This window comes from Gambusia affinis, linkage group LG07 (genome assembly GCF_019740435.1).
Source record: "Gambusia affinis linkage group LG07, SWU_Gaff_1.0, whole genome shotgun sequence".
Taxonomy (NCBI): Eukaryota; Metazoa; Chordata; class Actinopteri; order Cyprinodontiformes; family Poeciliidae; genus Gambusia; species Gambusia affinis.
Genome location: NC_057874.1, coordinates 20,964,036 through 20,980,893, shown reverse-complemented (window position 1 = coordinate 20,980,893; position 16,858 = coordinate 20,964,036). Strand labels below are relative to the sequence as shown.

The window sequence follows — 16,858 nt, the reverse complement described above, 5'->3', positions numbered from 1 at the left end:
GAATGTAAACAGTTTTGGTGTATTAGAAAATGTCCTGCTCATCACACACAACTTTAAATTCCTGTATCACTTAAACATAGCAATCAGTGAATAAGTTGACCTCCCAAGTGTATTTATTGTTTTTTGTTCACTAAAGTTATCTAAAAAAAACCTGAGGCCTTCAAAGAAAAGTTGTATTTACACTGAGATTAAGTCACACCCAAACTGACTTTGTTTAAAGTGACTTCTATAGGCTATTGGTTGCATTTTATTTGGTGGTGTCAGAGAAGTAAGAACCTAACCCCAAACCTTTCTATTTGTAAGCAAAATTTTCAAAAGCCATTATGACTTTTGTTCCACTTCAGTTATGCTCAAGAAGTATGATATGAAAGTATAAAATGCTGTGTATTTCATATCATTCCATGTAAATAATTAGATGTTCCAATATGTCCTCTTCTATACGTCACTTTAAACTGGGGTATGTACAAATTATGGTATTGCATAAACGTCTCATGCACTGATTAATGTATACTTTATTAGACCACATTCTGAATTGTTACAGTGTTAGAAATTCTTTTGCAGTTTCAAAATAGTCAAAGTATTTATAACCATTCTGTTATATGCAGCGGCCTGTAATGCCTCTGGGTGACTTCAGACATACTGGGGTGGGTCCATCTTGGACTGAGGATTCACTCCACCCTCTGTTATGTTTACATGGGCACATGTGCGGCTTCATTGACATCCCTCTCATAGTGATAAAAGCCCTCCCACCACAGGACAATGTTCCACTCCCAGTGCGGCTTCAACCAGTGTGTGTGAGCATGATATGGGGGTTCATCTCCTCCTCAACGGGTGACTCCTCCCGCCACTTCACTGTTTAGCGACCCACCGGCCTCCGCTAGGGAGTGGCCAGCAGCCACGGAGGCAAGACTCAAACAGCCAGTCCGCCCTGCTTTATCTCCACCTCCGTGTTCAAGGCTCCAGATGTGCCTCAGTAAAAAATATATTATTTTGTATGATAAGATTGACTTTCATCGAGAAAGGAATTTATCAGTATTTACTTAGATTATTTGCTGGTGACGCTGTTTATGGGAAAAACAGATAACCAAACGTCAATCATGTTCAGGAGCGCAACCTACCATGCTTGATCCCGCCCAGTCAAATGTACGTTCCTTCATCTCATTGGTTGATTTGCTGGCATATGCGGTTCCACGTTCTTCAATTCGGTATGAAATGTGTCATTTAAAAGGAAGTTAGAACAGGGTGCGCTTCTTTTATAATTAGTGACAGCTCAAGTAACATTCAACTACAGGTAAAAAAATAAATAACAAAACAACTAAAAAAAAGATTTACGGGGTGTTTAGCACGTATTTTATTGCTCTGATGTGCAGTTCCACGAAGAAAATACTGCCCACTACAAAAATGTCTTATTTTTTCCTTTCATTTAAATGTTTCAGATCATAAAATACATTTTAATAGACAAAAATATGCTTGGGGTTAATGATTTAATTGATTAATTGAAAAATACATCCAAACTAAATTTGTTTAATCTGTAAAACAATAATCAATATGTTTTTGTTACTGTTGTTGTTTTTACATTGCTGTGGGGAAAATATGCTCCACTCTTTTGACACTGATTTAAATAAAGCTACATTGGAGGGTATTTCAGGATGAATGTTCAAAGTCAGAATTGAAGTTGGTGGTTCTTTGGATCATTGACATGCTGAAAAGTAATGTGCTTTTGGGGTTAAGTAAAGAAAGTAATAACTGGATTTTGTCAGGATACAGTCACTAAACATTGACACGCCATTTTTCTACCAACTCCAAATTCAACTGTAGGTAAAATGTTGTTTTTCTAAAATATTATGGTAGTTTTTTTATGCCAGATATATCAAGATAAAAACCTTCTAAAAAAAATGATGCTTCTGTCTCCTTAGTCATCACAATGTTTTCCAATGAATCTTGAACATCATAAAGATCTTTTCTTGGCAAATGAGTTTAAGCCTGTGTGTTCTTTTTGGTCAGTAGTCTTTTTGGCCTTTGGTGCCATTTTTTGTCCAGCCTTTGTTGTTAATGAATTGTGAATATTAACTGAGTGGGTACTTCAGTGCTTTAAATTTTAATGTAAATTTAATAGTGCTAAAAATGATATGTTAATTTAAATTTATGTCACACTGAATAATCAGTGTGGGAAAATGTTCATTTTTGGATGTTGGATGGGATATTTTGCATTAGTGAGTTTATCAACCCATTTATTTATTTCTCTAATTATTGCCCAATTTTGATACAATCAGTCCTTCATATATTGATACATAATGAATTATATTCTGAGGTCTTTTATGCTACTTCATGTAATTACACAGATGTTATTTAAACTATTACTTCATTTTGCAGCAGTGTCCCAAAAATTTGGTTGTTAAAATTTAACTCAGTTTTTCAAAAAGATGTTATTTACAAACTTTACATAAGTGAAATTCTTAGAAACAACCAGCGGTTTTATTAACCATTTCATCTCTTTACGGTTAAATAACCAAAATGGAAACCAGACTAAATTTACATCAATACTGGAAAAGAGTCGGTGAGTTTGTTCCTGTAACGTCGTGGTGAATAAATTGAACGCACCACTGTTCCTTCTTCAAAGACAGGGGGGAGGCGTTAAGTTTGTGTGAAGTTGTGAAAAGTTGTCAAGCCGAAAAAGAGCAAAGAAACTCCTCCCGTCTTCAAATTATGAGCAGTAAGTGAACTTTTAAAAACTCGCTGACCTTATTAGGAAAGTACATATACATCAACACTATGAAGTAATGGCAGAGCGCAGTATTTTACTCAGATTTAATACGACATCGTTTTGTTATCGATCGAACGTTGGAAGCATTTTAAAAGTGAGAAACTGACGCTTATTTATGGCTACTTGTTGGATACAGCACTAACATTTATTTAAAGAAACGTATTCGTTTTCATACTGTATAGTTATGGGTTTGTTTTACACTTTTATTTTAATATAGACAACTTGTTGTATTTTACCGAGCAGTTGGAGCTGTGTCGGTCACTTTAGCTAATGCCTAGCGAGTTTTCTACACATTACTTAGCTAATCGGCTAGCTGACAGTGTAAGCAACCCGACGAAAGTTTTCTTGCTATAACCCCCACAGAACAATTCCAAGCCTTACAAAAGTCGCTTTATTTTAGTGTATTTGATTGAGTTTATACTTTGTTGCTAAATGTTACTCAGTTTATGCATTTGCCGCTTAAGAAGTCGGTGATCTTCCAACTCTTCTTCCGCAGATCAGCAGCAGCAGGGTGAAATGGCCGCTGTGGAGAGCGGTGGAGGATTCAGTCAGAAGCGAAACACAAACTCACAAGTAGGTTAACCTGTCACACAAACCTGCACTGTTGCAAAATTGCATGACTTTCTCTTTGATGGTGTTGGTGGAGTGATTCTGTGGTCCGTCTGTATTTGAAACTGTGCGGGATGTTGATTTTTCTCCCCGGAGCACATGTCACCGGGGTGGGGAATGGGCAGGTAAATTTCGCCCACACGGGGTGTTCCCGTCTTAGCCGGGCACTTCGTGTACGTTTTGCTCGGCCCATTTGGCTGGCCTCGGAGGGGGTGGCTAGAGGAGTGTGCTAGTTTATAGGGCAGCATAAAGTGTGGGAGGGCGATGGGTGGGTTTGGGGGGAGGGGAAGCCGAGCCCGCCGCCGCTCCTGAGAAATGTGGTCCCTCCCAAACTCAGCCCCCCATGTTTTCTCTCTAAAGACCAACTACACCAGAAGTGCTACATTGTAATATAGGCAGCATGAAAGTGATTTTAATGCAGTGTTTGTGTGTGGCTTTGCACACACAAAGCAAGCCACACATCATTGTGGTACATTTAAAAATCAAATACCTTCTTCCTAAAATGTTTAGATTTGGGTCTTAACTTTGAAAGCTGATCATCCTTCTTATACTATGAAACATACTTTAAACATTTAGTCTCACATAAATACCTGACATTTATTGAAATAATTGTGCTTAAGATATTAGATTTGTTTGATATTTAAGTCTCAGGTTTTTTTTTCTTGTCTGACTTTGTCCATGATATCCTGTGAATTTGTCTATTTAAACAAATATTCTACCTTTTTTGCAAAGATGTTTAGGTATCTTTTGGATTAGTTTTATTTGTGAACTATGTGTTTTTTTTATGTGTACAGGCTCAAAATGTCCAGAAACTGTCTCACCAGTCTTTATTTTGTACTCAGAAAAGAAAGACTATTGATCAGAGAAATTGCCTGAAAACATAATCTCTTAGCATGCTGTTTACTACTAGCCAAATTTGGTGGAGGAAGCTTGAGGATGGTCTGGAAGTGGTAAAATAGGAGATTTTTATGAGCAGTCAGATTTTATGGAAGATGCATCAGGATGTGTAGGATGACATCTCATCTGATTAATGTAAAAAATTAACTATTAAAATTTCTTTGCTCTAATTGCTGTAAAATGTGCTGTTTTGTTTTTCCTTAAAACCAAAATTTAAAGTTAACATCTGCGATTTCAGTTTATATCTTAATGTCCAACTCCGATAGTGACTGCATGTCCTATTGCGTCGCTATTTTTTTCTTTCCTCTCATTAGGTGTTTTTTTATTGGAAAGAAGAAAATTGTGAAATAATTCTGGTAATTTCAGTGGCACTGTATGTTACAGTGTAACACACTACGCTACAGATTCCCGAGCCATTTAAATGTTTGTGCTTTATTCTATTGGCAGGACTCACAGCAGCCGTCTCCTCTGGCCCTGTTGGCTGCTACCTGCAGTCGAATCGACACCCCTGGAGAAAACGACTCTTCAGCCGAGCAGCAACAAAATAATCAGCAGCAGTTGGAAATAAATCAAGGCGTCTTTACCTCCACTGCCAACGGTTGGCAGGTTGTCCCCCTCAATGTTCAGGCATCCTCAGGCTCCAACACCATCACCACTGACTCGTCAGGGGTGATGGCCGGAGGAGACAACTGCAAGAGCAGACAGGTGCTGTCAACATCAGCAGCATCTGTGAGCACTCAGGGTCAGCAGCAACAGCAATATGTAGTAGCCCAGGCTCCATCAGTGCCAGGTCAGCAGTTGCTTACCACTATATCAGGCATGATGCCCAACATACAGTACCAAGTTATACCGCAGTTCCAGACAGTAGATGGTCAGCCACTACATTTTGCACATGCTCAGCAGGACCCGGCTGTATCTGCCGCAGCAGCACAAGGGCAGCAGTTTCAGATTGTGTCCTCTCCCAGTGGCCAGCAGATCATAGCTGCGACCAACAGAGCTGGTGCAGCTGGGAACATCATAACCATGCCCAGCGTCCTTCAGGGGGCAATCCCCATACAAAATATAAGCTTAGGCAACGGTGTGTTGCAAAACCAGGCCCAGTTCCTGGCAAATATGCCACTGTCTCTGAATGGAAACATCACGCTGTTGCCTGTTGCCACGGGTACAGCTGGGGGAGATGTTAACGGTAGCGGGGAGGCTGGAGGCAATCAGCTGGTTCAGCAGCAGCCAGTCTCCTCTAGCAGTGGGACAGGATATATGAGCACCGCATCCACTGCCACAACGCAGACCTCATCCTCTTATGGCGCCACCCAAACACAGAAGAGTAACGGCTCTGCGACGGGCACGTTCCAGCAGAACGTCCCCATTCAGCCGGACAACAGAGACGGCCAGCAGCCGCAACAAATCCTCATCCAGCCTCAGCAGGTCATCCAGGGTGGAGCGCCTCTTCAGGCCATCCAGGCCACGGCAGGCGGTCCGGTGTTTGCAACTCCAACACTCAGTCAAGAGGGGCTTCAAAATCTTCAAATTATGCCAAACACGGGGCCCATACTCTTGCGCACAGTGGGCCCTAATGGTCAGGTTAGCTGGCAGACCATTCAGATCCAGAGTCCAACAGGGACGCAGATAACTCTGGCCCCGATGCAGTCCCTGCCCCAGCTGGGGCAGAATCAGGGGACGGCTGGTGCTGCAGGGATCCCGGTCAACGCTGTCCAGATCCCGAGCCTTCAGACCATCAACCTTAACACACTGGGCAGCACTGGGCTGCAGATGCATCAGCTGCCAGGAGTTCCCATCACCAGCACAACAGGTCTGTCATTTACCAGCATATATTTACACCTGGGATAGTTTATAAAAATCTTTAGTACTAATTCTATAACTAATGTTTGTTTGTTCCATTTTTATGATTTATTAAAAAAAAAATTCAGGAGATTTTTGATCATTTTGTTCCCAACTATCATGTCATCACCTTGCTGAAATAATGGCCTAAAGTGATTTTTGCCAAAAAGAAAAAATTGCTGCCTCCTTTTTGTCTAAAGATGATTTAGGCCCAAAAAAATAAATAAGTAAGTCACTTAATAAAAATACAGGCAAAATTGAAAACAGCCTCTCATTTCCTGATCCGTTGCTCAAAGCTGGTTGAACCAGTTTAGCCATTAGTTTTCATGTGAAACTTTAACCACACTGTGAATGATGCCATCAGGTTTTTTTTTTTTGGTTTTTTTTACAACTTCCACTCCCATTTTAATATTTTACTGCAGTTGTGGTTTGGCCTCAACAGCAGGTTTTTAGCTAGACTGCAGCTTCACTACTGATGGTTTAGTTTAAACCACAGGAAGCCAGAGCTGAAAATAATCAAATATTTGCATAATGGTGAAAGTGAACAGGGTGTGCAGCATTAACAATTCTTTTACAAAGAATTAAGTTGCTGTAATGTCATTGTTTTATAAAAATAAAAATATCTAACATTTCCTTTTAATTTAAGGGAAATGTTAAAAGATGAAATATAGTTTCCAAACATTTTTTTTATCATAATGATCGCTGCGCAAAAAAACATAAAAAAAGGAAAACCTTTTTAGAAGTTAATAAATTATTTGTATTTAGGCTGGAAGGTTTCATGACTTCCAGCCTAAATGGGATTATTTCTTCTCAATTATTACAGGGGACCAGGTACTGCAGACAGGTGGAGATGGTTTGGATGACGGCGCACCTCTGGAGGATGACGATTTAAGTCCCCAACCTCAAGGACGACGAAATCGAAGAGAAGCTTGCACCTGTCCGATGTGCAAAGACGGAGAGCCACGGTACGTCACCGATCTGTATGGCTGGTGTCTTGGGTAAATGTGTTAGCACAATAATGAAATGTATTAAAGTGCTTTAGTCCTTTGTGTATGTTTTATTTTATTACAATTTAGTGTTTTGTCTAGCTTACAAAATTTAATGTGATGAGTCATGTTTTAGCTTTAGAAATGATTAAACTTTACATTCCTTAAGTATCGGTCTGAAGGATTTGGCGACATCTAGCGGTCATGTTAGACATGGTATAGATGTGATTAAAGAGAGGGGAAAATCCTGTTGATAATCCTGGGAGATAATCCTGGTAAATTTCCAGGAGGTTTGTGGACTTTTGTGAAATTTGAGATTATTTCTAAACCTCAGATAAATTGATGACAGTTTTTATACAAAATTAATTCCGTTGGATATTTAATGAAAGTGAAATAGCCATGCAACAAATGAAAAAACTGAATAATCCTGTCTGTTTATTTTAGCGTACCCTGGATAGCTATATGCGTTGATGCAGTCTTTACCCTGAAACTCAGATATTTTATTGTAGAGTTTTCACTTTAGTGGATTATGCAAACATCCAAATATCAGATCAGGTTAAAAATTAACTCGTAAACATGTTTGGCTTTGTACAGTGACCCAAATAAGAAGAAGCAGCACATCTGTCACATTAGTGGCTGTGGGAAGATCTACGGCAAGACGTCCCACCTTAGAGCCCATCTTCGTTGGCACACAGGAGAACGCCCCTTCGTTTGCAGTTGGTCTTTTTGTGGCAAACGATTCACTCGTTCAGATGAGCTTCAGCGCCATAAGAGGACACACACGGGTGAGGGGTTCAGTGTCCAGGCCAGGGTCTACATTCAAATGACCGAACACAAATTTTAAGATTTTCTAATTGCACAGCTGTCAGTCCACAGCCCTTTAACGTATTTTCCTCCTCTTACTTTCAGGAGAGAAAAAATTTGCATGCCACGAGTGTCCCAAACGCTTCATGCGCAGCGATCACCTTTCCAAGCACATCAAGACCCACCTGAACAAGAAAGTACCCGTCACAGGCAACAGTATCGCCGTGTCAGCCGATGCTGCTTCTCCGTCTGCGGGAACAGAAAACAGCGCAGGAACCGGCTCAAACAATGACCAGCACACCATTGTCACCATGGAAACCTTATCTGCAGAAAGCCTTGCTCGGTTAGCCAGTAGTGGCATCAACATGATGCAGGTGGACCTTCACCAGCTCAATGGCAACAGTTACTAGGGACAGCGTGAGAGAGATGCTGAACGATGAATTTGGACGTATGAAAGTGTTTGGGGGGGTCAAAGGGCATGTTCCAGCAGAAACAAAACCTCTTGGAGGTGTCAGTCTGAAGGGGGTTCTTCGATGCTAATAATTTGTAGAACTGAGACAGAAATTTGATTTGCATTCTTGTATGTAGAGGCTTGTGGTATTTAGGTTTCTGAGGTGGACAGCAGGGATTAAAATCTCAATCTACAGAAATCACTGTGAAATCATATTTCCTGTGAAGGGAAATGGTTTTACACTAACATCTGCAGCCTTACATGGTGCAAGGCTGCAACAGAAAACACAGGTCAGCACGCGCCATGTCGTCGCTGGAATTCTGTTGAGGTTCTTCAATGAAGAGATGACACTAAGTCAAACTCTTGATCTTTTTCTCTCGCTGTTTTAAGCTTTGCCCCATTTTTCTTCTGCCCCTCAGAGGTTTCCTCGGCGACCCAGGCTGACGTTTCATGTCCCTCAGGCTAACCGACACATCATCTCAAAATGAAACGTCTAAGAATAATGAAAACGCATTGCAAATTTTCAATTGTCATTTTGTTGAAGCCAGAAGCACAAATGTGTTGGAGCATATTTGTCATGAAATTCTGAGAATAACTTGTTCACTTCTTTTGTGAAAACATTCAAGCCATCATGCTTTAATGTCAGGATAGAAGCAAAGCATATTTGCTATGTATATATACTTTTTTAGTAAACAGTACAGAAATTCTTAGCACAAACAGGAATATATAACATGGTTGCAGGTGATTGCCTTTCTGTTGTCTGTACATCTTATGCACAATCAATCTTAATCTTATTTTTATATATATGTAGATTAAATTTGTAAACTTCAAAGCTTTTCATATAATGTTATAAGATCCAGATCTTCCAGTCTCTTTTCCATCTTATATCTTCCTCACAGCCATGTCAGTGGTTCGTTTTTCCCTCTTTGGTTAATAGTTTTCAGATATGGTCGAATTCTTCGCAATAATGTTAAATACTAAATATACAAGGTCCAGACCAAAGGTTTATGCTCCTTTTTATAAAAACTACTTGGAGAATCTTTCTTTGGTCCACAAGCTTTCTAAAAGTACTCACCTCGTGATGCAAATGCCAAAATTATAACTGGAAAATATCCAGCAAGGCTGACTGTGTATACTCTTCCTTTACTTGTCCAGACAAGTAGCAAAAGGCATTGTCAGAATGTATTTGCCTACGTTGTTATTTTCTTCATAATTATGCTCTGTATGAATTGTAACCTGTGCAATGCATGTTTAAAACTTCGACTCATTGGACAGCAAGTGCTCTTACCTCCCCCCACCGTTTTTAAATAAGGGATTTTTTAAACTTGTTTATATAACTACTGCAAATGCCAACAGCTGGATTAAAAGGACATCTTTCTCATTTCTTTGCTAACATGTCTTTAGCTTTATTAACAATCACAAAGGACAGCAAAAACTTGGTCAAATTTATAAAAATTGTAAAAAAAAAAAACAAAACAAAAAAACCAGAAACTTCAAAAGATGCAACAAACTGAACAAATGTCCACCAAGAATTAAAATTACATCTCCACTGTTTCCTTGTCCTTCAGTTTTTCACGGAGGCTGCAAGGACAAAAAACGAATACATTAAATATTTAGTCATTCTAACTGGTTAACAGCATAATCAGGTTACAGGAGTCTGAATCTCACCTGCTGAGGTAGGAGTGGACATCAGAGAAGCCATGGTACTGAGCCAGAGGGAACAGGATGCCAGTAGGGCATCGGCCCTCGCGCTGGCGGCAGAAACTACAGTTGCAAATACCGCGGCATGGGGGGCACTTCCAGTCCTGAGGAGACACCGCAAAGTTTAGAAGGATAAGTGATAAACTAAAAATAAGCATTGTGATTACATAATGCTGTTAACTTCAGCCTTGCCTGCATTTTGTAATATGGTATATTTTAAGTAATTTTTAAAGTAATAAAACAAGCCATGTGGGGCATTTACATTCCTGTAAAGGGGGGGATGTAATCTGAATTTTGGCTACCTGTTTCTCCAGAAAATGCCCTTCAGGATTTTCCTCTATTTTGCTTCATTCATCGTACCTTCATAAGCCTTCCGGGGCCTGCTGTTGAGAAGCATTCCCACAGCACGATGCTGCCCCCACCATGCCACAGGGCTTGTTTTTGTGTTTTGGTATTTGCCAAACAGTGTCTTATCCAATAGCCAAACTTTTTGTAAGTTTTGTTTTTATTTATATGGCTCCACCTAAAAATCCAGTGCTCAAAATCTTCACAGTTTAGTCAAATCTGGATTTAATTCATTTATACTTTGGTACATTTATTCTAAATTAGGACTGTTAGTGCATTGTTTGACTCTTAAAGCAGAACCAGTTTTATAACTATGCAGCGGTTCAGTTTAATCGAAGATTTAAATAACAGAAAAGAAACAGTGATATAGTCCTTTTTCATTTTATTTTTATTTTAAATGTGGGTTGACTCAGTAAAAAAAAAAAAAAAAAAAAAAGGCCCTAAAAAAATCCATTATGTTCTTTTTCTATCTAAATAATTTTTCTAAATGTAAAAATAAATAGCCTAAAGCACTAAGTGAGCTGAAATGTTTTTGCAGAAAATGGATTCAAATTAAATATAAAAATCTAAATTTAAGAATTGTTTTTTAACCTTTTTGATACCATAATAAGGATTATAGTTGGACTGCAACTTTACTTTTTTCATAATATCTAAACCTAGAATAAGCTAATGAGAACAGGAAGCCTTCTAGTATAGGATGTCCTAAAACAAATAGTATCAATGACAAGCAGAAAAATCTTACATTTCAATGTGAAGTTGTACAAATACAAAGGCTAGGAGAAGCACACAATACAAGCATCACTGAAACCTCCTCCAAAGCTTACAACCAAACATTTAAGGGTAATTTGTGGTTTCAGGGTGTGGAAGCTAAGTGGTGTTTATGGGAACAACCCTTTTCTGGGCAGCAGTTCATGACCGGAATCTTAAGATAGGTGTAATGCCAAAATAATGAACCAAAGGTATGCAAGACAGTCAACAACAGAAAAATCCCTATCAATTAACAATTTAAAAATAGTAAAAACAAAAACATTGCTCATCGTTTTACTGCCTTAGCAAAAGCAATTTCTGCTGAAAATTTCATTAATATTTTCATTAATTCCAAGTTCTTCACTGTTTCTCTATTATGAATGTAAACACCACTTCTTAAATAAAACCATAACAAAGTTAACATAAGAGTTTATTGCAGTTGCCAATTTTATTTCTGGAATATAATTCATCATCAGAATGGAAACACTGTGGCTATATGTTAATTATTTACAATAAAGCAGTAGAGAGCACTGACCGGATTAAGCAGCGCCTTCCTGACGTCCTCTCCATATCGGTTCCTCAGACACGGCCCACAGAACTGACCCTGAATCCCTCGACAGTTCTCATTGCGGCAGCAAGTCTTTGTGTCGACAGTTTTCTGCCGGCACTGATGGCACGTGGAGCCCTGACAAAAAGATAAAGAAATTGTTAACTTTATACAGTGCCAATGAAAAATTTTAACCTATGTATTTAATCCATTAATTGGTTTTACAAATCAATCATGATCAACAAAACGTGGCTTAGGATTAGGCCAAGAGGCATATTGAAGACTACATGGTCAAGTGGAAAAAAGTTCCGTGGTATTTTTGGCTATTGGACAAGACACTTCTGTTTGGCGGACACCAAATGCTGTACGTCATCACAAAATCATCTTCACAAGCATGGTGGGGACAGTATCATGTTGTGGGAATGCTTCTCAGCAGCAGGCCCTGGAAGGCTTGGAAAGGTACAATGAATGAAGCAAAATGGAGGAAAATCCTGGAGGGCATTTTCTTTCCATTTTCAAAAGAAGTATGATCCAGACAGCATTTATTTTCCTGCAAGACAACGACCTAAACCATTTAGTTAAAGCCACACAGAAATGGGTTGAAGAAAGCCTAACAGAGCATGAAGAGTTTTGCCAGGATTATTTGGAGCAAAACTACAGCATCCAGATGTGCCATTCTGATTAAAATGTGCATCCAGTAAAAGCAGCCTTGCAGGGGGAAAATATTTATGCAATCACTGATTTTATGTTACATATTTTTATTTAATTGTCATTGGTTTGTAGAAATCAGTCTTCACTTTTTCCCCCTCAAAAATATACACATTTCTTTTGCAACCACAGAGAAGGTTTTATGAGACCTGGTGTTTGATAAAACAAGGAATGTCAATAAGATTACAAAGTGGTAACTGGCAAAAACAAATAACCAGACACATTTCTGAGCAATGTTAGACTTAGATTTTAAAGAGCTGGATAAATGTTGCATTTTTACAAATGAAAAGATGAGCATGTCCTTTACAGATCTGACTGGAGAAATAAACTGTGTGAGTTTGTAAGTGTTAAGTTCACCACTGAACTTACTGTGACACTGTTGTAAACCTTGTCAGTCATATTGTCAGCAACCAACTCCAGCTCGTCTTCTGTGATGTCATCTACTGGACGGATAATGTGAGGGTTGTTCTGATTGGGTCGTGGAGTGGTGTGGCGACGTGGAGCTCGGCGAACCTAAAACAGGTAATGAAGGTGTGCATTACTTCAGTGAACATCTAAATAACCACATTTAGCTCTCATTGATTACCAATGTTAATTATACAATATCAGAATTATTTCGTAGAGCAAAACAAACATGGTTTCACCAACTAGTTTATTGTTCAGTTTGTCATTTAACTGACCTCCAACTGCTCTTCCTCCCAGCTGAGCTCCACATCTGCATCCAGAGGAGATGAAGGGTCCTCAAGTCCCCCCATAGAGCGGGTCTGTCTGCGAGAAGCCCGTTCTGGGTTCCTCCTGGTCTCCCTGTCATTTTGACCAGAGCGAGGCGGACGCTGGAAAATTGGAAATGAATCCACATAATCAGTTTGTCCCAAAGGAATATTCAGGTTAAGAATCTGGAATTTATTAAATCTGCACTGGAATTTCAAATTCAGCACCAAATAACCAAACAAAAACAAAAGTCATTATTAATTATTTGAATACGTACCAATTTGAAAGTCTACTTTTAGTTTTTTTTGTTTTTTTTTTTATGTTTAATAAAAACACAGCTTTATACCTTGGCTTTCAACACACTGCGATATTGTCTTGTATGACACCTCAAAATACACGTGCCGCGTTGTATGTGCATATTTTGTATTTTTATACTTTTTTTTTTTTTTTTACATATTTCTGTTTAATGTACTTTGTACAGTACTTTGGCTATCCAGTGGTTTTTAAAATGTGCTATTGAAATAAAGGCACCTTTTACTCAGACATTCAGTCTACTGCAAAACTGTGAAGACTAGCAGAAAGCTGTCCATTTCCGATCTTTCCATCATACTCACAGAGCTTTTTCTTTTTGTCGTTTGTTTTTTAAGAAAGCCAGCTCCTCCAGGCATTTTCTGTAGCTCTGCCATTAGCTGGGCCAACTGTTGGGAAATTGACATGAAAACAATAAATAGTAAATCAATACCAGTGCATAATTCACCAACACTATAACTGCTATAAGTAGTGATATATTATGACAACTGTAGGGTAGCAGGCTCATTGCTCATAATCTTAGGACTTAGTCTTACATGAAGCATGAGGATTCATAAAATACACATTGGTAGCCCTATAACTTTGGCTTGTGTTTGATAATTTTCCACATGTTAAGTTGATAATCAAGGAGACATGTCCATTAGCACAGTAACAGTGCAAAAAAATTATGGTTGCACAACCTCCTGTCAATCTGTCAGTTGCAGTCTAATCTGCAGGTGACAATGTTCAAACAGCTTAGGCCTAGTGATCAATGGCTTGAGACCAGAAAAACATCTTAGTCATTCTCATCTAAGGCCAAGACATTTCAGGTGATTCACATGCATTTTTTGCATGTGAATCACCTGAAAAATCTTCACAATCCACACTTTAGATATTAATGAGGAAAAAAAATCTGCTGTTTCAGCTTCTCTGGTGGTTTCATGCTCAAAGAAATCTGATTCCAGATTGTATTGAAATTACCTATATAAATAAAAATACACATACTGGTCAAATAAAAGAAACAATCAGTGTTAAATACTCAAACATCTAGTATCAACACTTATTTTTGTGTTAGAAGTTCAACTTTAGTGCATTTAGAAAAATATATGACAAATCTTCAGTGAATATTTTCCTTAGATGTCTTATAGCACTAATTACAACCTCTACATCCAAGAAAACTCTTTAATTTAACATACAAATTTACAAACGTCACCACAAGGCATGCGTTTCTGGTTTACCATTGCTTTGTTGGCCTTGATGTTCTGCTCTCTTTTGGCCAGGAAATTATCCGACTCATCTTTTGCAGAACCTGATCCATTATCCTCAGCCTGATGCGGTTGACTCACAGCCTTCTCCTCATCCTCAAATTTCACATGCTTGCCCTTCTTTGACCTTTTGGGCTCTCTTGGCCTCTTCACTCCTCTCTTTTTTGCAATATTTTCCTCTTCATCCTCAAACTCTGACAGCTGAAAAGAAGAGGAAGAGCCAGAGCGAAGCACAATTCTCAGCCTGAAGGGCTGACAGGCAGCAGGTGGTTTAGATGTGGTCTTTAGCTCCATGGGAGAAGAGTCAGGCTGTGATTCATGATGCAAATCCAAATTCTGTAGGTAAACAGCAAGGATTTGTCATAAAGAGGCATATTGCTAAAACATTCTCCAGTCTAATTTATTAGTAAAAAAGGTGGGGAAATGGATTTGGTAGTGAAATAATTAAAAGTTTTCAACATATTACAAGTAATAGTTTCTATGCCATATCTAATGTTACGTGTGTTGGCAATAAGTGCAAAAATATACCGTTTCTGTGAGCTCAGAGTCAGAAAAGCCATCAAATGCCTCATCATTTTCTGAATCCTCTGCAAACACATCCATTAGTTTCTTCATATCAGCTTCACACGCCGCCTGTAAATAAAGAGTAAAAACAAAAACAGCTTGAAAAACTTGTATTAATGTTCAGCTTAAATTCAGTAGGCATTCAGTGAGTAAAAAATATATACATTTTGATTCATGACTTCACCAGCGAAAACCTCTCAAGTTTAGCTAGGTTCTCCAACAGACAAGCCTGTCGTTAAAACCCTGATTGGAAATTAGTGGCGCTTGTTATGTAAATTCGGACAGCGAGAACACAACCGGAGAAGGGCGGTGCTTTGTTTGCTGACGACCTATTTTAACTCCGCCCTCATAGAAATATGTGGACACTAAAACAGTCTCCAAAACATATTTAAAATGTTATTTTCAAAACTGAAGTTTTAAAAATTACATTTTAAGTATATTTAACCCCAGTTCTGAGCTTAAACAGAAGATTTGTAAAAATAAAGGTTTCTGCTTCTAAAACGCAGACTTTGGTCTGTGCTCTGTCAGTGTTAAAGTAATTTTGAGCAAGAAACTAAACTATTAGGCTACCCTTTTGAGTTAACAGGACTCAAGAACTAAACTGGAGGGTTGGACTACAGCTACTTCGAAATCCAAGTATGATGAACATTTTCGCTCTTTAGATGTTTATGGATACATACCACACTTTTTAGATTTTTATTTGTAAACAAAATGAGCTCTACATTATTGGCAGTGTGACAAATTACCTTCTCTTCTTAGTCTTATAATACAGATAAAACTGTTTGGGTTCTATGCTGGGGAATGTCAGAGTTTTTTGATAAGATTAAGATATTTACTTTTTCTTTACATAAAATACTTCTTGAAATATATAACAGCACTTCTGTATTATTGGATAACTGGATTTATTGACTCATGGGAAGAGGGCTGAGGACAAAAGCTGTACTCACAATCTGATAGATTTGGAGACTTTTTTTGCTAATTAAACTGGACTAAAGATGATCAAGTCAAAATTTGGCATGCAGGTTGCTTTCTACCAAGAAAGCCTCAAAGCTGTGTTTTATTAAAACCCCCAGATTTGGTCACTCAGGCAAGCAGGTTATTTTTACTTTTATTTTTCAGACTTTTCTCTTTTCTTTTCTTCTTTGATTTCAAAGCAGCTAAAGTTCAATTGACCAGTTCAGTTCTATATGTAACAAACTGTTGTGTATTTGTATCCTGCTATGTCATTATGTCCTCTATTTTCCGTTTTCAAAAGATGCCATGCGAACTTGGCCTGTGGCCTCACCTGCAGGCTCAGATTCATACATTGCATTGATTGGAGGGTAGGATGATGACTACTACAGAAGACTTATAACACAGGGGATTTCTTGTAAGTCTAATGGTTCCTCTTTCCTCCACATCTGTGAGCCTCTCCTCTACCACGACTGCTACTTTCTGTCTTCACTTCTGAGTACACTTACAAGTACAGACACACAGACCAATCCCTATACATGGTGCAATCACATGTCCACAGGCAGCAGTGTAAAAAATATATATATATATTATCTACTTGAATACTTATAGTTGCAGCAAACACATTGCTGCAATTATAGGAATAAAGTTCACTGTTTCTTGTTCTTTATTTCTTTTACT

At 38.5% G+C, this 16,858-nt stretch overlaps 2 protein-coding genes across 3 annotated transcripts; one reads left to right on the top strand and one right to left on the bottom strand.

The window, feature by feature from the left end:
* The first annotated feature begins 2,615 nt into the window (after positions 1-2,615).
* Positions 2,616-9,902, top strand: sp1 (sp1 transcription factor). 2 transcript variants are annotated; one of them, XM_044120882.1, is made up of 6 exons: positions 2,616-2,713; positions 3,261-3,337; positions 4,718-6,080; positions 6,933-7,074; positions 7,690-7,880; positions 8,005-9,902. In XM_044120882.1, exons 1-6 carry the CDS (start codon positions 2,707-2,709, stop codon positions 8,307-8,309), a joined length of 2,085 nt encoding a protein of 694 aa, XP_043976817.1. In that variant the 5' UTR covers positions 2,616-2,706; the 3' UTR covers positions 8,310-9,902. The 2 variants fall into 2 exon arrangements, with proteins under 2 accessions (XP_043976817.1, XP_043976818.1); XM_044120883.1 differs by lacking the exon at positions 2,616-2,713 and adding an exon at positions 2,740-2,858.
* On the bottom strand, positions 9,729-15,534 carry LOC122833405 (cell division cycle-associated protein 7-like). Its single transcript, XM_044120887.1, has 9 exons — positions 15,391-15,534; positions 15,191-15,295; positions 14,636-14,998; positions 13,724-13,807; positions 13,079-13,231; positions 12,768-12,911; positions 11,679-11,828; positions 10,019-10,155; positions 9,729-9,931 (listed from the first exon to the last, which is right to left on the bottom strand). The coding sequence occupies exons 1-9, from the start codon at positions 15,400-15,402 to the stop codon at positions 9,889-9,891; spliced, it is 1,191 nt and encodes a 396-aa protein (XP_043976822.1). The 5' UTR covers positions 15,403-15,534; the 3' UTR covers positions 9,729-9,888.
* Positions 15,535-16,858: the final 1,324 nt, after the last annotated feature.